The sequence below is a fragment of the Apodemus sylvaticus genome, chromosome 10 (assembly GCF_947179515.1).
Source record: "Apodemus sylvaticus chromosome 10, mApoSyl1.1, whole genome shotgun sequence".
In the NCBI taxonomy this organism is placed as follows: Eukaryota; Metazoa; Chordata; class Mammalia; order Rodentia; family Muridae; genus Apodemus; species Apodemus sylvaticus.
The window spans coordinates 70916492-70943219 of record NC_067481.1 but is presented as its reverse complement, the minus strand read 5'-3'; the positions used below and the strand labels follow the sequence as shown (position 1 = coordinate 70943219).

At 46.3% G+C, this 26728-nt stretch overlaps 1 protein-coding gene across 5 annotated transcripts in view; it reads right to left on the bottom strand.

Annotated features, from left to right (window-relative positions):
• Positions 1-16445, bottom strand: part of LOC127695263 (solute carrier family 22 member 4) — a 50573-nt gene extending 34128 nt beyond the window's left edge. Inside the window, exon 1 of one of the 5 annotated variants that reach the window (XM_052197293.1) lies at positions 15367-16445. In XM_052197293.1, coding sequence (XP_052053253.1) covers positions 15367-15759 — 393 coding nt within the window. In that variant the 5' untranslated portion in view covers positions 15760-16445. Of the gene's footprint in view, positions 1-722; positions 798-15366 lie in introns of those variants that run through there. The other 4 variants (XM_052197297.1, XM_052197296.1, XM_052197294.1 and 1 more) reach the window with 4 other exon arrangements.
• Positions 16446-26728: the final 10283 nt, after the last annotated feature.

Here is a 26728-nt window from a genome sequence, read left to right as displayed (position 1 = left end):
GGGACTTGGAAACAAGCAGATCCCACATGCACACGCTATCATGTCAGGCTTTTATGTGCATTTGGGATCTGAACACAGTCCCCATACTTTCAAGGCAGCCACCTTACTGATGGAGCCATCTCCCCAGTTCACCTGCTCCACCATCTTTAAAGATGAGACCCAAGTCCCTCCTGAGACAGGAAGTGCAAGTGCAAGTAAACTTTTTTTTTTGTTGTTGTTGTTGTTGTTTTGTTTTGTTTTGAGACAGGGTTTCTCTGTATAGCCCTGGCTGTCCTGGAACTCACTCTGTAGACCAGGCTGGCCTCAAACTCAGAAATCCGCCTGCCTCTGCCTCCCAAGTGCTGGGATTAAAGGTGTGTACCACCACCACCCGGCTGCAAGCAAACGTCTTTAAGGAAAGGTTCCCTCTCAAACATCCCATACCTTTGTGCTAAGGTGCTATGACTTCATGTATACATGCATGGAGGTATGCATTTATTTCTGTTTGATAGTGATAGTATGTGTATGTGTGCATATGGATGCATGTACATTTGTGTTTCTGTTTGATATAGTATGTGTATGTATGTATGTATGTATGTATGTATGTATGTATGTATGTGTAAGGTGCCATGACTTCAAGTTGTGCAGATAATAAAGTGTCTATTTGTGAACCTAACTTGAAGAGATTCTTACAAATAAAACTTCTTCCATCCAAGTATGAAAAAAGCTAGAAAAGCTCTTACCACAATGTCTAAAATCCTTCTATAAACAGACTTTAATTCCAGAGGTGACTGAATAAGAAATTAGCATCGGTCCATTTAAGCATGAGCAACGTGTCTCTACAGTGTCCTCTCAGGTTAGCCTCCTCCCGGGAAGAAGGAAGAGGCAACAGTTAACCACATGGGCAACCACCCCAGCTCTTTCCTTAGGACTTGGCTGTGAACTTTCTTGACCATCTGCAAAATAAACAAACAGAAACAAACAAAAACCCCGAGTGTTTAATTTCTTTTTAATAACAGGTTTGTTGAGATATACTTTACATGACAGAAGTCACACTTGTAAACTGTGCAGCTCTGCAGTTCTTGATGTTGCCACAGAATCAAGTGTGTGGTGTCTTCAGGCCTTTGTGAGTTTGTATATGTGTGCGCACATGCATGTATGTATGTATGTATGTATGTATGTGTATGTGTTTCTGTTTGATATAGTATGTGTATGTGTGAATGTGCATGTATGTATAGTATATATATATATATGTATGTATGTATGTTTTTCTGTGTGATAGTGATAGTATGTGTATATGTTTCTGTGTGACAGTGCTGGTGCCTGATTGTCATGGTCCTTGTGTTGAGGTCAGAGGAGAACCTGGAGTATCTGGCCTTGTTTGAAGTAGGGTCTCTTTTTGGTTGCCATTGTGTCTGCCTGATTAACTGGCCCTTGAGCTTCTAGGGATTCCTGTTTTCACCTCCCATCTCACCCTAGGAGCAGTGGGATTACAGCCACATAATAGTTCATCTGGCTCTACATGGGTTCTGGGGATCTGAACTCAGGTCCTCATGTTTGTGCTGCAAGCACTTTACTCATGGAGGCAGCTCGTCAGTCCGACATCTTCTACTTCTGAGTATTTCATCACTCTTGAACTAGCTCTCAAGCCCATCAGCAGGCAACCCTGTTCAATTCTCTTCCCAGGTCAGACACTCTCATCCAGTATCTGAACATGTGTGTTTCTTTATTGGGGATGGTTCATACAATACAGTCTTTAATTTGGCTGCTTTTGTTTTGTTTTGTATTGTAGTCCTAGGGACAGAACTGCAGGCCTTGTCCATGCTGGGCAAGCATGCTGACCCCGAGTCACATTCTCGACCTCATGTGCTGACTTTTACCATAGGCCTTTTCATGTGGTGGGATGCTTTCAAGGTTCATCATGAGGTGGAAGCCTGGGTCTGTACCTCATTCCTTTTTATTGATGGATAATATTCATAGTATTGATATGGCGTGGGGTTATCTAAATGTGTAGACATTGCACTGTTTTGGGCTACGGTGTACAATGTCATCATATGTATTTATGTAGAAGATTTTGTGTAGACATATATTTTTATTTCCCTTGGGAAATTTAATGTACCTCCTATAGTAATGTCATAGTTGGGTTATATGGTAAATATATGTTCAGCCCTTAGGGGAGCTCTCTGTTTTCCAAAGTGGCAATTTCATTTTATAAACCCCATTAATAGTGAACGAGGTTTTCAAACTCTCTACAGCACTTGCTGGTGTGTACTCTTTAATTTTGACCAACCAGGTAGATATGAGGAGGTCTCTTGTCGTGGTTTTGATGGGCATTTTCTCAGTGTTGAATTTTTTTTTGCATGTATGTGCTGATCAATTCAGGGACTATTGACATTTTTGGCCATGTGTTTTCTGCTTCATGAACAGAACACGGGATATCTAGTTATTTATATCTTTAATTTCTTTTAATGATGTCCTATTGTTTTCAGAGCATACATTTTGCATTTTTTGGTGACACATATTCCTAAACAGATTTCTTCAAATGTAGCACTGCCAGAAACAGTCTGAATTTATTTTATTTACATGTATGTGCCTGTGTGAGTTCAGGGACATGGAGGACAGAAGAGGTTGTTGGATCTCCTAAGGCTGGAGGTACAGGAGTTTGTAAGCTGCCAAACATGGGTGCTGGGAATTGAACCCTTGTCCTGGGCAAGAGCAGTGTACACCCCAAACCACTGGGCCAACTCTTTAGCGCCTTTATTTCAGCTTTAAAAGATTTCTTCGGCAGATAGAGGAAGGCTGGCTGACAGCCTGTTCTCTTCAGCAGTTCGGCTGCCACCCCACCAGCACCATCACCTTTTGTCTTCTCTGACTTATGAATGTGATAAGTTAATGAGTTTGACTTCTCCTGTATGTGACAAGTCATATTTTTGCTGCATATTTTTAAAACTTTCTCCTTTGGGTTTGCCTTTTTGTATTTTTACTATAATGTATAAGAATGAGGATTTCTTTGTTTTATTCTACTTGGAGTTTGAGCCTCTGAGATGTGGAGAATAACATTTTTTTTCATCAAAACTGTAAGGGGTTTAGCCATTTCTTGGAGTATTCTTTTCCTGGTCTTGTCTCCCTCTAATATTCCCATTGTGCGTATATTGGCTTAGTGCGTATATTGGCTTAGTGTGTATATTGGCAAGTGTGCTTAGAGGCATCCTGTGTTTCTCCAAGACTCTGTGTATTTGTTATTCCTTCCCCCCACTTTGTTCTTTGAATTATATAATTTCCAACCTTCTAACTCCAAGCTTGATGGTTCTTCCTTTTGTTAGTCCAATTCTTCACCAACACTTTCTCGGGATTTTTATTTTTAGCTCTTGCTTATTTTCATTCCGGGGTTTCATATATATGCATATATACATACATTCATATTTACATATATACACATATATGTCTGTTTGTCTCTCTAGATAGATAGAAATTATATATATATATATATATATATATATATATATATATATATATATATATATATATATAATCTGTTTTCTCTTTCCTGACATTCTTTACTTGATGAGAATGGTCTCCATGCCTCTTTTATTTTTATCATCACAATTTCCTTTAGTTCTTTGAACATATTAATTCGGCATCTTTTGTTAAATCCGACAGGTAGCCCTTCAGCGCAGCCTATGTTGCCCCCTTTCCTCTCTCCACTGTGGGAGTGACATTTTCCAGTTTCTTCTCATCTCACCCATTGGCATCATCAATAAACGTAGACAAAGATTCAGATGAAACTTAAAGAAGCATTGAAGGCATTATTAAAATGTGAAATAGTGCAAACAGGTAAATATTTTGGAGTGTATCATTCAACTCATTCATATAAAATTGAAGAAGCAAGGGCTGGCAAGTGGCTCCAGGGATAAAAACAGATCAGGTGTCAAGCCTGATCCCCTGAGACTGATCCCTGTTCCCCTCAGAGAGGAAGGGGAGAACTGAGTTCCGCAGGCTGGTTTCTGATCTCTACATGCTCGCTCCCTCGTGCTGCACGGATATACACATGCATGCACACTAGATAACTGACTGTAATTTTTTAAAAAACGAAGAAGCAGAAGCTGGATGGCTGCTCTCCTTCAGTTTTACAAGGCTGCGTCACTTCCTGGAGGGATGAATGCGGTTTTTTGCCGATGTTTACCCCTAAGCTGGGTCACCTCTGGCTGGGATACTGGGTGGAGTCATTTTGAGGTTTGCTCTGACCTCAGGAAGGCTGCTCTCAGCGGCTTTTTTTGGTTGGTTGTTTCCTGGTGATGAAGCACTCCGTAGGTTAGCTGTGGCTCTATTAGAGATACTTTTACATTACCACAGCATCTCCATTGTTCTGAGTCATCTTAGGCTTCTTTCGTTCGCCCGTCCGCCATGTGCAGAGAGCTTCAGTGCTCGGTGTTCTCTAAGCCACCTTCATCCACCTTCAGAGCAGTGGGCAGGGAAAGTGGCCCATTTCTCCCAGGGCGAGGGCTCTTCATGAGTGTGCTGAGTGTGTGCGGACACTTCTGGGGCATTTGGTTGGCGCCCCACTCCCATCCCACCCCCTCCGCCTTTCCCCCCCTCTCCCGTCCCCTCTAACCCCAAGGCAGGGGTTCCGGCTTGGCTTGCTTTCTGGCTTGACTTGCTTCTCTTGCATAGAGCCTGTGATCCAGAAATGAGCAAGGGAAAAAGCAACCAAGGCCCTGGGATTCTAAACCTCATGGCTGGTGGACAGAGCTGCCACTGTTCGCAGAGGGGCTGGGTGGAAAAGGATGGCAGCCGCTAACTTCCTGGCTGACTTCACCAGGGTTTTAGTCACCGCAACCCAGAGCTCACGGGATGTAGGGATGCGGTGAGGCAGGCATTGGCGGTCTTTGTGATGACACACTGTGTGAGTCATAGGGAATAATAAGAATTCTGTTTTCTTGGTTGTATCCATCTGTCTGTGTCAGGGTGTGTCGGAGGAAATGGGTTGTGTGTGTGTGTGTGTGTGTGTGTGTGTGTGTGTGAGAGAGAGAGAGAGAGAGAGAGAGAGAGAGATTAAAACAACCAGAGTCAGGTCTGTTTCATGAAGAAGCAGACCTGTGGTGTATAATCACACTGTTTGGAAAGTCTGACAATCATTTCATTTACTTACTGATTCGTAAATCCTCTTTGGCATAGAGAAAAACTTATTTTCCAAAATAACCAAATGCATTTTTTCTTCTTTTGAAAAGTTAGCCTTTTCTTTTCTTTTCTTTTCTTTTCTTTTCTTTTCTTTTCTTTTCTTTTCTTTTTTCTTCTTTTGGATTTTTTTTTTTTGAGACAGGGTTTCTTTGTGTAGCCTTAGCTGTCCTGGAACTCACTCTGTAGACCAGGCTGGCCTCGAACTCAGAAATCCGCCTGCCTCTGCCTCCCAGAGTGTTGGGATCACAGGCATGTGCCACCACTGCCCGGCTTTTGTCTTTTCATGATTAAATAGTAAGAATTCTATTTTACATTCTGGATACAAGTCCTTTATCACATATGTTTTTACATAATGGTTTATTTGTTTATTATTTTTAACTCTTTATTGATTCTTTGCGAGTTTCACATCATGCACCCCAATCTCTCTCTCATCTCCCCATCCCTTCTAATCTGACCCCTGCCCTCACAATCTCCCCCTCAAAAGGAAATAAAAACAAACAAAACAAAACAAAACATAAAAAACACCTCATTGTGGAATCTGTAGTGCGTCACACGCTATTCCCTTTTGTCCACACTTCTTGCGAATGTTCATTGCAATGGGTCATAGGTCTAGTCTGAAGCCCCTGGCTTCTGTTACACTCTCTGTACTGGACCCTCACCTGGACTCCTCTCAGACATCCTGTTGTGGATGTGTGTCATGGGGATCCTGCAGCTCTGGATCTGCAGGACCAGCCCTTTCAAGAGCTCCAGCCACTCATAGATGAGGTAGATGTTGAGGAGGGCCAACTCAAAGCCCTGGATCTGGGCTAGGATGGTAGCCAAGTTGGTCAGCCCACTAGCTCACCTGCACCTGCACCCACACCACCAGGGAAAGCTCTCCAGGGTTGTCCTGGCCAGCTCACCCACTATCTCAGCCAGCAAGGGGGTAGGGCCACTTCTCCTGCTCTCACGCCCTCGGGGCAGGCTTACTTGAACCCATGCCACCAGAGCCAGTTCTACTGTGCTGCCTAGGCGATGTGCTAGGACTGCTCTCCTGAGTGCTGTAGGATGAGGAGTGGGGCCAGCTCTCCAGAATGCTACAGCCAGTGAAGGGTGGTGCCAGCTCTGCACAGCCCTGACCAGGGACCTCTGCATGGTCTTTAGTGGTAATATGAGCCACAGTCACTGACACCGACCCATGCTGTTCCATGGTCACAGACCCAGACCTCAGCAGCAGCGTGGACTGGGACTTCACCAAGACCTCAGGTGGCAGGGCAGACCTCTTCCTCTCCCGCTCCAGCCTCCAGTTCCACCTCTCTTCATGATGATGCTCAAACTGTTCTGTTTCCTTTCTCTTCCATCTCTCCACCACATTCTTCTACATCATAGTGGCTCAGAAGAAGGCATCAGGTCTCCTGGAGCTGGAGTTATGCATGATTTGCAAATACTTTGGTTCACTACTTCTTTTTCTTCTTCTTCTTCTTGTTCTTCTTGTTCTTGTTCTTCTTGTTCTTCTTCTTCTTCTTCTTCTTCTTCTTCTTCTTCTTCTTCTTCTTCTTCTTCTTCTTCTTCTTCTTCTTCTTGTTCTTCTTCTTCTTCTTCTTCTTCTTCTTGTTCTTCTTCTTCTTCTTCTTGTTCTTCTTCTTCTTCTTCTTCTTCTTCTTCTTCTTCTTCTTCTTCTTCTTCTTCTTGTTCTTGTTCTTCTTCTTCTTCTTCCTCTTCTTCTCCTTCTTCTTCTCCTCCTCTTCCTCCTCCTCCTCTTCCTCCTCCTCCTCTTCCTCTGCCCTTTTCCTCCTCCTCCTCCTCCTCCTCCTCCTCCTCCTCCTCCTCCTCCTCCTCCTCCTCTTCCTCCTCCTCCTCCTCCTCCTCCTCTTCCTCCTCCTCCTCCTCCTCCTCCTCCTCCTTTTCTTCTTCCTCTTCCCCACACCCCCCCTTTTTTTTTCTGAGACAGGGTTTCTCTGTGTAGCCCCGGCTGTCCTGGAACTTGCTCTGTGAACCAGGCTGGCCTTGAACTCAGAAACCCACCTGCCTCTGCGTCCCAAGTGCTGGGATTAATGGTATGTGCTACCATACCCAGCTCACATTTTTCTTTATAAATAACCGAGAACAAGAGACTACTGAACCTAATAATGTTTGCAAAGCCTTCCTTTAGATTGGGTTAAAGAAAAAGCTACAATGGATGAAGAGGTGCCAGTGAGGAGTTCTGTGGTTACCTGAGGCTGGCCACAACTAAAAGAAGTTTGGGGCTGGAGATGTATTTCATCATTATAGCACTCACCTAGTATTCAAGAGGCCCGAGCCATCCTGTCTCTACCCACTGAGTGCTGGGATTTCAGGTGTGGATTAGCACACCTAGTTTATACAATATCAGGGTTCAAACTCTAGCACCTCAGGTGTCGACAGCCCCAGCTTTCTATGAAGGTTTTTGTTTAATTCTTTCTGAAAATTACAATACTACTATATAGGTAAGGTGGACATGAGCCAAAAATTTTTCTCTTTTGGGTCCCAAATGGTCTTCCAAGATCTGGGTTAGAGCAACGGACACGGGTCATGAGAGTCTGCTAACAGCTGTGAGCCCAAAGTCAAAGCAGCAAGGTGAGGTTGGAGAGGGAGCTGTGGAAAGAAGAGGCCTTGGGGACCTGAATCTGTCCCTTTGGGATCATGGTCTTCCCTGGCTCTCCCAGGCTCTCTCCTGAGCGTGTGAACAAACAGGCTGGGTTTGTGCAGCACCTGCTCAGAGGTATACCACTCAAAGGTGTCAGTACCAGCCTGGCCCCAGGCCCAGTGATTTATTTAGTTACTTATTTTTGAGAAAGGATCTCTTTTTGTAGTCCAGGCTGTCCTCAAACATGGGATCCTCCTGCTCTGCTTCCTTAGTGCTAGGATTGCAACCATGAGCTGTAACATCTGCCTGCCTTTTATCTTGCAAATACCAAGCAGGAGCCGCCAGCTTGGGCTACCCATATCTCTTATATGAGCAGAGTGGGTTAGGGAACCTGTGGGTATAATTAAAAATGAATCCATCCATTCTCCAGAACCCCCTCCACCCAATTTCTCTCTACACTGACTAGGCCACAAATGGAGGTTCTTGTATTTCTTTTGGGCTCTGGAGACATGTGTCAGGTGCCAGCACAGTCCTTATACATAAGAAAATGGCCAGCAATAGGGAGGGACAGCAAGGGAGGCCTGTGGTATTTGCCATCCTGTTCCTGACCATCTTGCCTGTCACCATTCCACCCTGGACTCTTTCTTTGGCTTCTGTGACCCACTGAGAGGGATGGACAAAGTCTGTTTATCCTGAGACTTGGCAGCAGGTGCAGGTGAGGCGGCCTGAGGACAAAGGTGTGTTCTGACATCCCAGAGGCAGTTGTCAGAGGAAGACAGCCGCAGGTGACGACGAAGCGGTTTATAAACAAAGAAACACACACACACACACACCACCCCAACACATACACACACACCACACCACACACACACACCACACACACACACCACACACACACACCACACCACACCACACCACACACACACCACACACACACACCACACACACACACCACACACCACACACTACACACACACCACACACACACCACACACACATACCACACACCACACACCACACATATACACACTACACCACACATACACACACCACATCCCCCCCACACCCACACACCCACCACACCACACACACGTACCACACCACACACACACACATACACACACACATACACCACACACACACACATACACACACATACACATACACCACACACATACACACCACACACACTATACCACACACACACCACACCACACCCACACCCACACACATACACCACACACACTACACCACACACACATACCACACCACACACACCACACATATAACACACACACCACACATGCACACACACCACACACACACACTACACCACACACACACACCACACACACCACACCACACACACACACACACAAACACTCACACCACACCACACACATACCACACCACACACACATACACACCACACCACACCACACACACATGCACACACACACCACACACCACACACACATACACACACACACACCACACCACACACACACACACACCACACCACACCACACACACACACACACACACACACTACACCACACACAGACACACCACACACACACACACACACACCACACCACACACACACACACACACCACACCACACCACACACACACCACACACACACACACACACACACACACACACTGGTACCAGGGCTTGCTCCTGAGTCTTCCTCTGTTTACTGGCAAAAGCACACTTTCTGAAGGCTGACTGGAAATCATCTCCTTAGGGCTAGCTGGCACACTATCTTTGAAACCGTGAGGGCAAATCTGAGTATTGAGCAATTTAGTTAATATCCAAGCCATCTTGTGAGCCAAGTTGTCATTGTGATGTCTCAGGGTCCATTGTTTTATTCTAATGACTCAAGGGAGGGCACAAGTGTCTCATCCTGGCCACAAGCAGTATCGTGGCCTAACCATAGTACAGAAGACTATAGCAGACTGTTGAAACAGTGGACCTGCAGAAATTGTAATTTTCCTAGGAGTTCCTGGCAGAAGAAAAGGGCTGGGATGCTGGTGTCAGCCAGAAGGCCTACTTGGCTTCTGGGACTAAATCTCACCCAGTTCTGACAACCGGTCTGTCCAGCTTGCAGGAGAGCCTGGAGTCCAGGCAGTGCTGATGAGCAGGACCACGCCTTGACCAGGACTCCTCAGCCGAGCAGACCCCTGCCCTCTGCTTATACCTGAGCCTCATGGAAGAACCCCACTGGTGGACTTTGAGTGGATGTGTCACAGGACTTCTCCCCCTCTCCCTTTGGTTTTTCGAGACAGGGTCTCTCTGTGTAGTCCTGGCTGTCCTGGAACTCGCTCTGTAAACCAGGCCGGCCTCTGACTCACAGAGATCTGCCTGCCTTTGCTTCCCAAGTGCTGGGATTAAAGGTATGCACCTGGCTGTCTCAGGACTTCTTGTTCCTCTTCCCAATGTGGCCTCACTGAATAATCTCCTTTTCCTGTTTTTCGTCAGTACTCACTTATCAGGATGAGTGGCTCGCTAGGACTGACAGGCTCTACTGAACAACACCAGTAACAAGGGAAGGAAGAAGCAAAATGCCTGCTACTTTACTCTAGGTCTATCCCTTGGCCAGGCCCACCTAGACCCCCAGAGGAAATAGTCTGTATTAAGGTCATCTACAAGATGAAGTCTTTGGAATGGCCGGCCCCATACTGGTTTAGTCAGTGTCTCTGTTCACTTCTGATTCCCAGAAGCCCCCTGTGAGTTTGGAATGGGGCTCACCATGTTCCTCTGGAAACTCGGCCTACCTTGGGAGAATGAGTAACATCAGTGTCCTGGTCCCAGGAAGGGCGGCACAATGCTGGTGCCTCCAGGGGACACAGACCCTTTGCTGCAGGATCTATCTGAGTGAGTGGTTACACCCACAACTACCTCATCCCCAGGCTCCCAGGGATATAGGACAGAAGAGGACAAATGTAGTCATGGCCAGACAGCAGCTCCATCTTAGGCTACTGCAGGGTCTATTGAGCAGGTTGGCCCTTAGGACACAGGATTCCCTCGAGGTCCGTGAAGCACAAAGTCCAGGAGGATCTGGGTCTGGGCCATATGAGGCTAAGTGTTTCTAATTTGCAAACTAAGGTCAAGACCACCTAATGGTGTTCTGTGAGGAAAGCAGGCAAGAGAAGGTAACGCCCAGGCCCTGGCCTGGCCTGGCCTCCCTGCTCCTTCAGTCCAAGGGTAGGAGGCATCTGAGTTTGCCCAGGTATAGCACTGAAAGATGAACTCAGGACCCTAGAGATAGAGCTTTGTGTGGGTCTCCTTGCCTTGTGTCTCCCAACACAACCTCCCCATCACAAAGCCCACACTTCCTTGCCTCTCTCTGTTCCTGCCTAGACACCCCCCTATGGGTAACTTAGTTACTACATAGGGTTCACACTCCTCTCCCAGGGTCATTTCAAACTCTTCTAGACCAGAGTCCAGAAACAGAAAAACCTCACCTTGTATTTTTATATTCTTTTTCCTTAACGTGGAAAGTAATTTGGTCCAAGGTCAGATAGCTTGAGCTACAGAATACTGAGGATAGCATTAGACTTAACTGATTAGATGAAATAAGGTGTGAGCCCATGCCTATATGAATAAATGTATGAATAAATATATATGGATGATGAAATACACACAAAAATAAATGGCTACTGAGGGGAAGCATTTGTTTTCAGAATAATCTCAGGTTGCCACTAGGCAAATACTTCAATACTAGTCATTTTAGTCACTGTCTAAAGATCTATATTAAACTTAGGGGGTTAAAAGTTTGTATTATCTCCAAATGTCTCCCCTCAAATATTTATTAACTATGAAAGGGAAAATAATAACAATAATAGTGGAAAAATCCAGCACACACCAACTTAGCCAGATGACTGATGTTCAAATCACTGGCAATCACATATTACCAGCATTATATACCCAGTTGGATGCCTGTAATATATAACACTTCTGTTACATTCTTATCCAAAACTGCATAGCACAATCTGATCATGAGAAAAATTACATAAACTTAAGCTGACAGAGATCTATCAAAACAACACATGAAGCACATCATGTTCAGGAAAGATCAGGAACGGCTGGAAAGCTGTCACGATGGAGACCGAGACGTGACACCTAAGTATAGTGGGATACTGGTCTGGATCAGAAAACAGTAAGAGGACACCACTGGAACTTTGGCCAATGTTAATTTCCTGATTTTGATAAGTGCATTATGGGTAATTTACACTGATAACATCAGAGCTGGGTGTGGTGGCACATGCTGCCCTGGGGGCCAGAGTCAAGAGGAGTCCAACCTGGATGACACAGTGAGTTTCAAGACAGCCTGAGCTGTATATAACCCTGTTTCAGAAAAAACAACAAATAAGTTGCTGAAGTCAGAGGATGCTAGATGAAGGGTGTATGTAAATATTCTGTACTTTCTAAACAACTAGGTTCTTTTTTTTTCTCAAAGATTTATTTATTATTATATCTAAGTTCACTGTAGCTGTTCAGACACACCAGAAGAGGGCATCAGATCTCATTATGGATGGTTGTGAGCCACCATGTAATTGCTGGGATTTGAATTCAGGACCTTTGGGAGAGCAGTCAGTGTTCTTAACTACTGAGCCATCTCTCCAGCCCACATCAGGCAGTCACTGGGATCTGAACCAAGGACCTTTGGATCCGTGGTTGGGGCTCTTAACCATTGAGCCACCACTCGAGCAAATTAGGTTCTTACTAACCAGGATGAATGGCTTGCACCTCACACACAGCCCCTAGGGAAGGAAATGACCTTATGTGCAGAAACAGCACACAGGGACAGGTATATGCATGTGAGTCACAATCCAGATACCAGATTCCTATCTCCTGGCATCCATGGAAGGCGTTTCTCTGGACTTATCCTGTACTCATGTGGAGAGGTCCTGGGACAGTTTGGATGGGCTTTTGTCTTCTGGAGGATGTCAGGGTGCTGGAGGTAGGCAGTGTATGTTCTGAGGATGGTCCTTTCATCCTTGTCAGCCAGGGTGTAAGGCCCTGTCAGAGGCCCTGAGCTCAGCCTGTAAGGATGAGGTCATTTTGCTCCCTGTCACTGGCTAAGTCATCCTGGGTTGTGACACATGTCTTGTTCTCAGAGTCCTGGTAATGCAACTATGGGAAGAAGGACTCAGCTTTCATCCAGCAAATGTCATCACCTAAAGACTTTTATTGAAGGCTTGGCTCCCAGCTTAAAGGCTCCGTGAGCTGGTGGGCACTGTAAGAGGTAAGGCCGGCTGGAAGGAAGCTAGGTCTTTTGAAGGGGATGTTAGGACCCTGGGCTCTTCCTCTTTCTCTCTCTCTCATGTGCCTTTTTCATGAGGAAAGCTACTTCGCTCTAGCGCACACTTCCTGTCAGGATGGGCAGCCTCACAACAGGCCCCAAAGAGACAGAACTGACTGATCATAGGCTGGAACCTTGTCTCTTTATAAATTGCTCGTGTCGGGCAATTTGTTGCAGTAACTGAAACTGAGTGGCATATTCCCACTAGTAATGCACAGGGCTTCTGTCTTCTCCGCAGTCTCCTCAATACTTGTTTGGCTTCTGTTTTGCTTAGTTGCCATTCAGACTCCGAGTTACTGCCCCGTCCTCCTGGGGAGCCACTCCACCCCACGCATCCCGTTTCTTGCTTCCTTCCCTTCTCTTGTCAGCTGCCAATGCCCCTCTCCTTTTAACTCCCACCAACCCCAAAAGCAAGCAAGGAGGAAAAGGGCTGCCAAGCAAAGCAAGTCACAGTGTGCACACATGCGCATTTGAGACAGGGGCCACTAGGTGTGCCCATAGGTCCCTGGGTACAGCACAGAGGGGCACCTATGAACTCTGAGTTGGTAGTCTCTCTGCCCTTTATATCCTCAGGCAAACAAAATCACCTGGGAGGAGGACAGCACCAGGTTAGACTCACTGTTTGTGAAGGTTGCAGCCAACCTCCCAACTTAGATGCAGGGAAAATTCCAGATCTGAAGGATAAACTCCCAGTCTTAGATGCCCCAGGGCCAGGGTAAGTGTTGTGAGTCCTTGCTAGGGGATCACAGCTGGACCCAAGACCATCTGGGTGCTAGTGTGAGGGACCCAGAGGGGACCCCAGAGGTTGTCACTCTCCATGAGCCCTGCAGGTATCTTCTACAGCTGCCACCCTTGACTAGATGTTCTCTTGTAGTAGTGACTTCCGTAGTTTTCTCTCAAATCTTGCTTTTCATAGCAGCTAGATCAAACTCAAAGACAAGGGGCTTGGAGAGCTGATATTTATCTGTAGTTCACTTTCGGAGGCATGGGCAAGAGAACTCACCCCTGTGAGTTCAAAGCCATCCTGCCTTGCTTATGCAGTGAGTTACAGGTTAGACAAAACTATATCCTGTGGCTTTGTCTCAAAAGAAGAAAATAAAAACATAAACCCTAGGTTTGCTATTTTCACAGTCCTCAAAATGTAGTCAGTTTTTCAGAATACCCAGAAGCTGGTCCTAGAGGCTGCTCTGGCCTCTGATCCTCCCCTGAACACCACCTTTGGTATCAACAGGGCTCTTATTCCCAGAACCAGCCATAGTTTTTGCTAGACAAGACTGTCTCTTAGCTCCAGATTCACTTTCCATTTTGCTGCTCCTTCCTGCAGTATATCCAGATCTAGCTATTCCACACAGAGAAGGGAGTTTATGTACCCAAACAACACAGCTGGTGTGCCCACGGGCATCAGGGCTCTGCAGGTGGGACCCACACCCTAGCTGTCTACATCCTGGGGCCAGACACATTTTCTGTTGACTGCTCTGTAGCGCTGAGGAAAAGAGATAAGAAACTGAGGCTGTTGTTCCCAGAGACCTCATTGGGAGGAACCTAGTTTGTTTTTTTCCACCCACCTTAGGAAAAAGACAGAAGAGAAGCAAGCAGTGGTGGGAGGGCAGATATTCTCCCTGCCTGACCAACAGCAGGAAATCAGTTCTGGGTGATGCTCTTCCCAGAAACAGTGAGTCTTGATCTATTATCAACTGGTCCTCAGCAAATACACAGCAGGGAACTAAGAGGGAGTAGAAGGTCCACATTCAGATTCTGGTGACTTAGGGAACCCGTTCCCAGATCACTTAGAGGTAAGTAAGTGGTCTCAGCTGAAGCCCCTGCTCACCAGCTTGCACTTCCCACCGAAGTACTGGTCTCTCCTTGAGTGTCCAAAGACAAGGTTCTAGTTTTGACTCCTTGCATCCAACCAGTGTCAAGGGGCTGCTGCCTCCTTTTGGAGAAAGCCGGGCCTCAACCCAGAGGCCCTTCTGTCCCAAGATCCTTCCCTGTGTCCATACCTGAGATCAACAGACCACCATAGCCCTTCTCTGTGGCAAGGAAATAGCTATGACTATAAATCAAGACAGTCTGGTTTGGCCTGCCCAGGGAAGCATGGAGGCTCTTGGGAAACTCTATCTGTTGTGAAACTCAGAAAGGAAAAGGCAGTTGGTGACAACACTCTTTTTCATTCCCTCCATGCCACACAGAAATTCATCAACTCTGAGACAGTATGTGACATTAACCCAGGCACTGCCAGGGGCTGTTGGGGGGCACGGATGCAATGGAGTCTTTATTCCCAATGTCCGGCTCCAGCTAGGCACTACCACCTACCTCTGTCACGATGGTAGACATGAAAACATCCTGGCTATACTCCCAGCCATCCAGGCAGCTCTCCTGCTCCAATTGCTCCAGATCCACATCCTGTCCCGGCTCCAGCCCCAGCGCAGAGAAGTTGGCGATGGTGGTCAGTCTGTAGCGGCGGCAGCTCTGAGGCACCTGTCGTCCGTCCTTCATCTCCAAGGGAATGCTGTTGTTGCGCCAGGAGCTGCTCAGGTTCACAGTGTCAGGAACCAGGCAATGGTGCTCAGGGGTCCCCGCCAGGAACACGACTGACATACCATTGAAGCCATTGGGGATGATGCTGGCGCTGAGCAGGAAGAAGATGAGGCGCTGGAAGGGCCCCCAATCGCCCAGGAAGGCGATCACCTCGTCGTAGTCCCGCATGCTTCTCGCCTTTCCTCCTCAGCTTGCACAAGGGATTTGGGTGGGGAGAAATGGGTCTAGCGATCACCGTGCGCTCCCGGGGTCTTCCTGGGTAGCTGAGCGCAAACGGCGGGCGCTGCGGGTGCTGCAAAACTCCCAGGGGTTGGCACGGAGCTCTGGGAAGGCGAGTCCTCTGGACCACACCCCCGTGCTGCGAGGCACCGAAAGGCCACTGCACTCCACCGATGTGGGCGGAGCTCTCGAGCTTACTCTGCCTCCGGCTCCGTTCCCTGCACCCAGCGGCCTTCTACGCAGGCCTCCCGCCCCGGCTCGCCGGACAACGCGCGCGTGCTGCCCGGAGCTCCGGCTTTTTCGGCCCCACGTGGGAGGGTGAGCGACAAGGAGGAGCGTCCGGAGAGCCAGGCCTAGCCCGGGGCAGGAGTCAGTTGCTTCACTATCCCCCAGCCTAGAGACTGAGCTCAGGCAGGCGCACCAGACAGTTAATCAGGTCTGCACTCGCTCCCAGGAGACCTCTGTTAGGGACAGGAGCGCCACCTCTTCACACACACACACACACCAGCGTGGGAGCTCACTAATGAACCTTAGCACGGCTGTAGTCCTTCACGGGACAGCGGGAGACCGAAAAGCGTCCTTGGAAAAGCAGGATCCTCACCTTGCAAAGAGGCAACTGTTGGACCTGGAAGCCAGCAAAGGATGTGCGAGGTCACGCTGAGTCAGAGGCGCGCCCTGGATTAAAAGAGCTGGATCACTGGCCTCTGAGTCGTCCCAGTGTCCTTTTGGAAGATTCCCTGTGACCTCTATAGACACACCAGAGGAAAGCCGGCCCACTGAGGGAGCATAGAGGAGTCACCACGCCTGGACTCTGGTGTTTGTCCTTTTGCACTCTCGGGGCACTTTATTGCGGCATGGTGCCAATGCCTTCTTGGACTGAAAGGCCTTCTATCTGCAGAAAGGCCCATTCTAGTCTAGGAACCCAGGGAGGAAGGGACAGAGAAAGGACAAACTGGTGAGATTTGGCCATCAGACCTGGCAGGGTAACCAAAGGCGGGTTTGCCTTTTCTCTCTCAGTATCCACATCTAAGGTCCCGGGAGCACGGTGTACTAACTAGCCCAGGCTAGAGCTGGGCGCCACTAGCCAGGGCTCCACAGGCCTGGTGAGACTGACAGGCTGAGTAGCCCAACACTTGCACAAAGTGTTGTCTCTTCAGACACTGGCAAGACACTAAGGGAGACTTCTGCTTTTTTCTTTGTTTTTGGAAGTTTCCCGTCCGACCCCTACTGTTAGGCTGGCTTCCCACCACTTACAACCGACATTTCTTTTTCTGTCATTTAAGGCACGCCTCCTAAAATGTCAGGACAACACTAGCTTCTGCTTTTTACTTTTGTTTGTTGGAGACAGGGTCTTCATATGTAGCCCTGGTTGTCATGGAACTTGCTATGTAGACCAGGCTAGCCTTGACTCACAGAGCCCTGCCTTCTTCTGGGACTAAAGCTGTGCACCTCTGTGCCTGGATCTGTGATTATTAATCCAGTGAGAGAACTCACAGGGTTTCTTTACTTCTGAAATGCTTGAGTGGTGTGTTGTGGTTGGAATCTTATTAGGTGCTGTTCTTCCACCTGAAATTGCTAACAAAACATAACCAGAGACAAGAACTAGCGGTTTATTTTGTTGAATAATGATTCCCAAAGAACAAGACTGGAGGACTGAGGCGAGTGAGCAGTGAAGATGAAGTCACCACACAGAATGAAGATGAAGTCCCCACAAGACATGGAGTTGACCTGGGCCTGGCAGCCTGCAGGGTCGGTGCCCATGCCGTGCACAGGAGCCCTCTTGGAACCCGAGGTCAAATTAGTAAGCAATGCCATCCTGTCTCAAATGTTGGCACTGTTGTCAAACATGTAGTGTATACCTATAATCCCAGCAATGGGTAGGCCAGAGTAGGGTGATCGTGAGTTCCACGCCAACCTGAGCTATGGGAAGACCTTGTGTCAAAAAACTCTTTTGGCATTTGTAACCCACACCAAACATATCATTACAATTGTTAAATACTAATATTAATAACCAACTAAATTCTTAAATATTATTTGACTAACATTAAAATAGCAATGCTATTAAAGCATTATTAATGTGCACCCCCACGCCTGACTTGTGCAACGCTTGGCTTTGTGGGTGCTGGGTAAGCATTCTACCAACTGTGTAGATATAGATCTTGCTAAGATGTACAGGCAGGTCTTAAACGCCTCTGGGCACAAGGGATCCTCCTACTCCAGTCTCCCAGATAGCTGGGACTACAGGCACACACCTCTGTAGCCAACTCAAACGGTTGTTTTTGATTACTGCATTTCTTAGTGTCCCTTTCTGTGTTTCACCAGCAGGAGCAACTGCCTCACCCTCTTCACATGCCTCAGCTTCATCACACCCTCCATGCTATGGGAGAATGGAGCTTGGTCCCTCTGGGTAAAGTAGGAGGCAGAATATCATAGATCTACCTCCACTAAAAGCCACTCTGGGATACATAGACGCCGTGAGAGCTAAACAAGAGTCCATCAGCTCAGCTGTTTGCCAGGTGTTGACAAAGGGTGTGTAGATCAGTCCATTTCCCCTCTACACAAAATGAATCCAAAGTGGGTCTATGCTGGTATGCTAGGAGGAGTCCCTTCACTCTAAGATGTGTTGGCAGTATTATATTTGGCTAGTATCAACCCAGGAAGCTAACCCATCTGGGAGTCAGGGCTGAGTATTTTTATCCCATCAGCTGCTTGTAGAGAACTACCTCATGAGACCACCGGTCTGAGCAGAGGGAGGATTGCTGGCACACCTGAGCTGGTGTCTGACCCTCCCATGGCTGACAGACATACACATACCCTGCTGACCCAATTAGACATGAGCTGGAACCTACTACTACCTCTGTTCTATGATGAGTTGCTGATTAGCCTCTAATACAGCTTAGAATCTGATACTACCCAGCTCATATGTGGTTAGCTGTTCTACACAAACCTATGAGGGCCCTTTGCCGGTTGCCAGTCTTCATTGGTACATCAAGAGGGACTTGGTCTGTTGGTAGTCTCCTATCTGGGGTAAACAAATATTTCTTCATAATTCTCCAGGAAAATCACATGATATCTCCTTACCAGGATGGACTGACCCTTCTGACTCAGTGAGTCAGAAATAAATACTTTCCTTTTTAAGTTTATTATGTCAGGCATTCTGTCAGGGTGACAAGAAAGCTAAAACAAAACAAAACAAAGCACCATGACCTTTGTTCCCTTAAAGTTCCACCTCCTGTGGCCATTCTGATGCAATTGAATTCCAGCATGATTTTTCTTTTGGAGAACAGACATTCAACCAGAGCCATGGTTAATAAAGGATACTGAGGACAATGGCTTCCATGTTGTTGTTATTTCTACCAAATACGGTTTTACTTATGAATACCCCCAACAAAAAGCAACTCAGGAGAGAAGGGGGTTTATTTCAGCTTACAATGCCAGGTGGAAGTCTCACATTGTGGGGAAGTCAAGGCAGAAACTTCAAACAACTAGTCATATCCACAGTCAAAAGCAGAGAGAAATGAATGCGTGCTTTCTCCCCTATGCTCAGCTTGATTTGCCTGCTCTTATACAGTTCAGGATTCCCTGCCTAGGGAATGGTGTCGCCCACACTGTGGTGGGCCTTCCCACATAAACTAACTTGATTAAGGCAATCCTCTACTGGCATGTCCACAGGCCAACCCAATATATATGGTCAACTCCTTACTGAGACTTTCTTCCTAAGCAATTCTAGGTTATGTCAAGTTGACAAAGCTAATTATCACAAGATCTTAGCTAGAAAAAGGACTGGAATAATATCCCTACACTGTGGGAGGTACAAGGTTCTTGTACTCACAGATAAGCACTGGAGGAACCAAGAATGTTAAACCACAGGATTGTCTCTTCAAAGGGAGGGCTGCACAGCCTGTTATTTACCCAGAAGGCTGGGAGTGGGCATGGTTAATAGCCTGTCTGGCTGAGACCACACCAGGTCTTCCTCCAGACCCTTAAAATGAGTTTGTAAATCTACAGAACCTATCTTGATGGAAGATGTCACATGCACCTTACAAAGAGTTTTGATGTCATCATGTCTTAAGCTTTATTGTACACATGGATTGTTAATTATCACTAGGAAAAATTTCACCAAGTTGTGCTGTGCTTAATAGACCAACATCGGCTACTTAGCTACTGCCTTCTTGCCTCTGATGGATTGCTACTCTGCGGGCTGGGGTGGTCACAGAGACCCCACACAACACTATCAATAGTGCTAGGGAGCAGTTGGAAATATATTCACTGGGTCTACAGATAAGAAGAGTATTTTTGTTTTAACTTTTAGGAAGGAAAGCACTGTTGATATGGACCAAGCGATGGTGAGGTACACATTGTGTAGCTCTCTCTGTTCATTGAAAACCCAAGACCTGGAACCAACAATGGATGTATGTATGAGGAATGGGATAATGTGAAGGGGAAAAATTGTTTTGGGATGGGAGGGTATTATATAGGGAGAATCAGGGCTAACAGGCCAGACAATTACAATCAACACAGCTGAAGCAGATCTAAGAAGCCAGAATAATTGCACATAACAATGCAAAGTGGCCAAGGATGGGGCTTAAGTCAAAATTTTAACATAACCTTTAAAAAACTTATTTCAGTGTGTGTGTGTGTGTGTGTGTGTGTGTGTGTGTGAGAGAGAGAGAGAGAGAGAGAGAGAGAGAGAGAGAGAGACAGAGAGACAGAGAGACAGAGAGAGATGCTGTGTATGTGCTCATATGTGTGGGTGTCTGAGGGAGACAAGAAGAAGGGTCTGGAATCTCTGAATCTGGAATTATATTCAATGTGTCAGCATCCTGACTGGGAACTGAACTTTGGTCCTCTGCAAGCACAGGGAGTGCTCTTAACCATTGAGCCATCCCTCTAGCCCTATAGTCTTTTCATTGGCTTTACCTGTAGTACCTGACTGATTTCCATTATTCCTCCCCACCTTGCTATAGTTTAGATCCTAAACATTTCCTGCAGGCTATGTATCCCTGGGATTGCCTTGTTAAAGGATGGTGGTACCTTTAGGAGATGGGCCTTACAGGAGATCCTTAGATTATTGGAGGAATGCTCTCAAAGGGTCTTTCCTACTTCTCTTTTGCTCCTTTGCTTGGTGTGAATGTGTTTGCTCTGCTACACACCAACACAATGTTGCTACAGGCCCCAAAAATTAAGTCTAATCAACATAGACTGAATCATTCAAACTGTGAGGCTAAATTACCTTTTCTCTTTGTAAATAATCTCAGATGTTTTGTTATAGGGATGGAAAGCTGTCTGATACATCCCTCTATTCCCTAGACCTTGTGATTACATTTAGGACACCCCAGAAACTTTCTTTTTATAGGGACTCATTGCACCTGTTTGTCTAAGAACTTCATTTATTATCTAGTTCTTATAAATGGAGCTTACTGTTTTTTTTTTTAATGCCACTGTGACCAAATACCTGTTTGAAGTAGCTTCAGAGAGGTTTATTTCCCCTGGTCAGTGGTGGTGCATGTTTTCAACCCCAGCACTCAGGAGGCAAAGAGAGGTTGGTCTTTGAGTTCAAGGCCAATCTAGTCTATAGAGAAAGTTCCAGGACAACCAGTACTAAACGGAGAAACCCTGTCTTGAAAACCAAGATTGACAGACAGAAAGACAGAGAGACAGAGAGACAGAGAGACAGGTTTATTTTTACTCATGAATCAGAGCATATAGTCCATTGTCCATTTACTCATGAATAGAGCATAGAGCATCTGCCAGGAAGCCACACAGGCCGGAGTGTGAGGCAGTGGGAAGATTGAGCTAGAGACCTCAGAGGAATTCCCCCAAGGACCCACCTCTACTGTGCCTCCTGCCTCAAAGTTTTCAAAACCTTCCCAAACAACATCACAAACTGAAGACCATATGTTCAAACGTGAGCCTGTGAGGGACATTTCTCAAGCAAATAGTAACAGAGAACAGGATGAGTTTTCTGCTCCAGCATGGACACCAGCTCCTATTCCACAATCTGCAAGAGGGCTGGTTCTCCCCCTACTCCCTATCCCTACTTCTACCCTCACCCTACCCCTACCATCACCCCCATCAGAGTTGCTGTGGTGAAAAACCTTAGACCCCTATGGGAAGCAACTGGGGGAAACCACAGTAGTGTATACTCTTGGCTTCATTGACTGGTTCTTCCAGAAAGATACTTGGCTTTGCCTTAAAGCAGTAGGTTCTGAGTCAGGGAACTGGCCTAGATCTGGGAGCAAATGCCAGATACCACCTGGTCACCTGCTGAGTCACTGAACTCCTAGGCACACCGTGGCCTAGAAGCTGGTGCCACAGATAGACCCTATGGCCATATTGCTGCTTCTGTCTACAGACCACACCTTCCAGCATCTCATAAAGGCTGCCTGCTAGAGTATGCTGAGCCATTCCCTTCCAGGCAGTCATATACTGAAGCAGTGGTTCTCAATCTTCCTAATGCTGGGACCCTTTAATGCAGTTCCTCAGGTTATGGTGATCCTAACCATAAAAATCACTTTTGTTACTACTTCATATCTGTAATTTTGCTACTGTTATGAATCATAATATAAATATCCATGCTTTCTGATGGTTTTAGGTTACCCCTGTGAAAGGGCCATTGGAATCATGAACCGCAGGTTGAGAACCACTGCACTGGAGGCTCTTATGATAAAGGCAGCAGAGTGACTGCTGAGGCTGAGGGTCTTGGAAGTGAGATGGAAAGAGTCTGGTCTGTAACCTTCAGCTGTTTTTCAGACAGAGATGGCCTTTTGTGTCAAGAACAGTAGAGACCTGGTACCAGATCTGTCAGTGCTCTACAGTTTTTGTACCTCTTTAATGAAAAGGAAAGTTGTAGCGACTGTCCTCAAACGAGGTGGCCAGCCCTATCACACAGGAACTAATGGTTTAGAGAAATAAACTACTATCCTTCTTAAGGAATCCAACAACTGCTCGGATACACTTGTTGCAATTTCTTGTTCATGAAAGTATCAATCAAGTGGCTTGTTTTTGTCTGGAAGACTGAATACAGTGTCGTTCTCCAGACTTCTTGAGTTTATTGAAGGCTTTATAACATGGCTTCCATGAACCTGTAAGATGAAATAAATTCTTTCCTCCCCAAGTTGCTGTTTTGATCATGGTGCTTATCACAGCAACAGATAACAAACTAGAACAGGTGCTTTTTTTTACCATTTCTTTAGACACTTGTGCCTTCCCCTTGGATGTCTTTGAGCCCTTTGCAATCAACAGGTTAAAGACTGTTACTATGTCTCTATCTCAGGTCTCCTTAGATTGACTTTCACTCAGTATTTCGTCTACATATGGTAACAAAGTTCATGTTCCAGAATGAATTATCTTCAGTCTTGCTCAAGATTTGAGAGTTCTTTTTAAAATGTAATTTTTCTGTTGAGAATTTTATACAGGTATGCAATGGTTTTTGTTTTATTTGTTTGTTTGTTTTGTTTTTTTACTTGTTTTGTTTTGTTTGTTTGTTGTTTGGTTTTTCAAGACAGGGTTTCTTTGTGTAGCCCTGGCTGTCCTGGAACTCTGTAGACCAGGCTGGTCTCAAACTCAAAGAGATACACCTGCCTCAGCCTTCTGGGTGTGGTGTGCACCACTACTGCCCAGTTTGTATGTAAGGTAATTTAATCATACCCATTCCTTTACTCTCTTCCAACTCCTCCCAGACCCCTCACCACATTCCCTTCTAAATCTTAGGTCTTCCTCTTAAACTCACTGAATCCAAGTAGTGCTATCCCTACGTTCCTGGATATAGGGCCATCCATTGGAAGCATAGGCAATCTCCCAGAAGCCCTATCCCTGAAGAAAACTCACCTTCCCTCCCCTAGCAGCCATCAAATGCCGGGAGCTCCTCAGCTAGGGGTAGGGCTTGTGAACCCCTCCTTCATCTGTGCTGGAATGTTAACTGGCTTGATCCAGCACAGGTCCTGTGCAGGCAGCCACAGCAGCTATGAGGTCAGGTGTGCAGAGGATCTTTCATGTCCAGGAGGCACTGCTTTGCAGCTGTTTTCCCCAACATCTGGCTCTTACAGTCTTTCTGCCCTCTTCCCTTAGGTGTTCCCTGAGCTTGAGCGGAGGGGATATGTCCTGTCCTTTATTAGGAGAAATTGAATCCCTGTTGGAATATGGTCACGCAGTGTCTCAGATCCTCCCACTTGAAGGCAAATAACTTAGAGTTAAGTGGGACACAGGGACCCTTTAAATCCAGGACAGCATTGGAATTACTACCCCAGGAAGATTTGCCAGTAAAGCATAGTGATTAGAAAAATATGATGAGGGCTGGAGAGATGGCTCAGCGGTCAAGAGCACTGGCTGCTCTTCCAGAGGTCCTGAGTTCAATTCCCAGCAACCACGTGGTGGCTCACAACCATCTATACTTGTAATCTGATGCCCTCTTGTTATAGAGTACTCATATACATTAAATAAATAAATCTTTAAAAAAGAAAAATTAGGATGAGTATTTTATGTAATTTCGTTTATCACTCACACACAGCCCTAAAGGAACCTATATTTCTCTGTCCCTGGTTTCTTAAGACGCCAATATCATTGGGAAACCTGAAGAAGCCTATTAAGCCTTACTTTAAGGATTTATTTACTTTTATGTGAGTTTTTCTTAGATGTATGTATGTATAATATCTGCATGTCTGGTGCCCATGGAAATCAGAAGAGAGCATCAGACTCTCTAGAACTGGAGTTACAAATGGTTGTGAGCTGTCTTGTGGGTGCCAGGAACTCAACCTGGGTCCTCCGTGGGAACAGCCAGTGCTCTTGATCACTATTGTGTTCCTCCAGCCTTGCTTTAAAAGCTGACGGACCACAGTCCTGATACCAGTTCTGGTTTCATGTTTTAAGCAGAAGTGTTTACCTGTTAACTTGTTCCAAGCTAACTTGCCCTACTCACCCTTGTGTTGAGGCTTCACATGACTTGAGCTAATATACCTTCAGAGCTTAGCTTCAGGGACTGATGGGAAAACACCGTGGGTTTAGCGGCATGACTCCTGGGAAAATCACGAGTTGCCCCTGGTTTGGTTCATACACCTTCCATGTTAGTTTTTTGTCAACTTGACACAAGCTAGAGGCATCAGGGAAGGAGCCTCAGTTGAGAAAAAAAAATGTCTCCATGATATAGGTCTGCAGGTGTGTGTGTGTGTGTGTGTGTGTGTGTGTGTGTGTGTGTGTGTGTAGGGGATTTCCTTGTTTGATGATTGATGTGAGAAGGTCCAGACTGCTGTGGTCAGTGCCACCCTTGGGCAGGTGGTCCTGGGTGGTATAAGAGAGCAGATTGACGAGCACTGGGGAGCAAGCCAATAAACAGCACTCCTCCATGGTCCTGCTTTAGTTCCTGACTTGGCTTCCCTCAGTGATAGACTGGGATCTGAATGTGTAGGCTGAACAAATCCTTTCTTCCTCAAGTTTCTTTTGATTTATTGTAACAACAGAAGCCTAACTAGGTCACTTCCCTAAGAGAGGTTGGGACACCCAGGACAGACAGAAACAAGTGCTTAAAGAGCCCACTCTGGGACTGGGTGAGGAGGGGGCACCTGCTGCCAAGTGGGACAGCCTGAGTTCCATCCTTGGGACTAACAGTGGAAGGAGAGACTCCCACAAGTTGCCCTTTGACCTTCACATTTGTGCTATGGCATGCCCCTTCCTAAATAAATAAACCAAAATGTAATTATTTTTTTTAAAGGAACACATGCTATGAGTCAGAAGAAGTTTAGTTTCCCCTCTTCCCAGCCCCTGTCCCACTCTTTCTTGGATAGAACACCTGGAGTGTCCCCTAAGGGCTCACTTTCCTGCCAGCTCTTTCCCAGGTGACCCAGGACTTCTTGGTGCACATCTGGATAGCGCTAATGGGAGCCAGGCTGAGAGCCTCTTGGCCCCATTAGTATTTGTTTGTTTGTTTGTTTGAGACAGGGTTTCTCTGTGTAGCCCTGGCTATCCTAGAATTCGTAGACTAGGCTGGCCTTGAACTCAGAGATCCTCCTGCCTCTGCCTCCTGAGTGCCAGGATCAAAGGCGTGTGCCACCACTGACAGCTAGACTAAAATGGATTGGTTTAGTTCCTACCTTCCCTCCCTGATGATAGTTTGAGCAATCCCTTTGCCATTGTCCTTTCTGTTTGTAGAATATACACTGCTTCAGTCCCCAGCTTTAGTGGGTGACAAGTCTCAGGGTGGAAGCCATGGGCTTTGGCTGAAGATGGCTCCTTTCTTCCTTCTGGGATTTACAAGGGGAACTTTAGGGAAGCTGCCCATAGGAAGATTGCTTTACAAACCCTCCTTTCTCTCTCCTGTTCAGCCACATTTCTATAGTTCAAAATTCTAATGGCAGTTTCAGTCTGTTGAGAAAGGTTAGTTCTTATGTTTAGATGTGCTGTAGATGCCCAATATCATCTGGCTGCTATTCCCTTAAGAATTTCAAGGGATGAAATATAGATAATTATATATACACATAAATAATATAATATATAATTTTGTGTGTTTGTCTATCTTTTGTATGCATATGGTGTGTTTGTGAGGGTGGTCGTGTGCATGTGTTGTGTGTGCGGTGCATATGTTTCTGTGCATGTGGAGAACAGAGGAAGAGATCTAGTGTCCCTCTCTGTCACTCTCCACTAAATTTCTGGGAGACAGGGTCTTAGGCAGATGACCAGTAATCTCATTGATCCTCCCTACTTTATATAGTATGGGGGGGGGTATAACTTGCATGAGACTAGAGCCACACTTGACTTGAAAACAAAACAAAACAAAGCAAAACCAAATCCGGGTACTGAGAAAAAATCCTCATGCTCACTCAGCAAGTTCCCCCCCCCCAACACACACACACCAACGGTGTCATCTCACTATCCTCACAAGAGGTATGTGTTTGAAGATGTTCCCTTGCCCTCTGCATGAATGCTG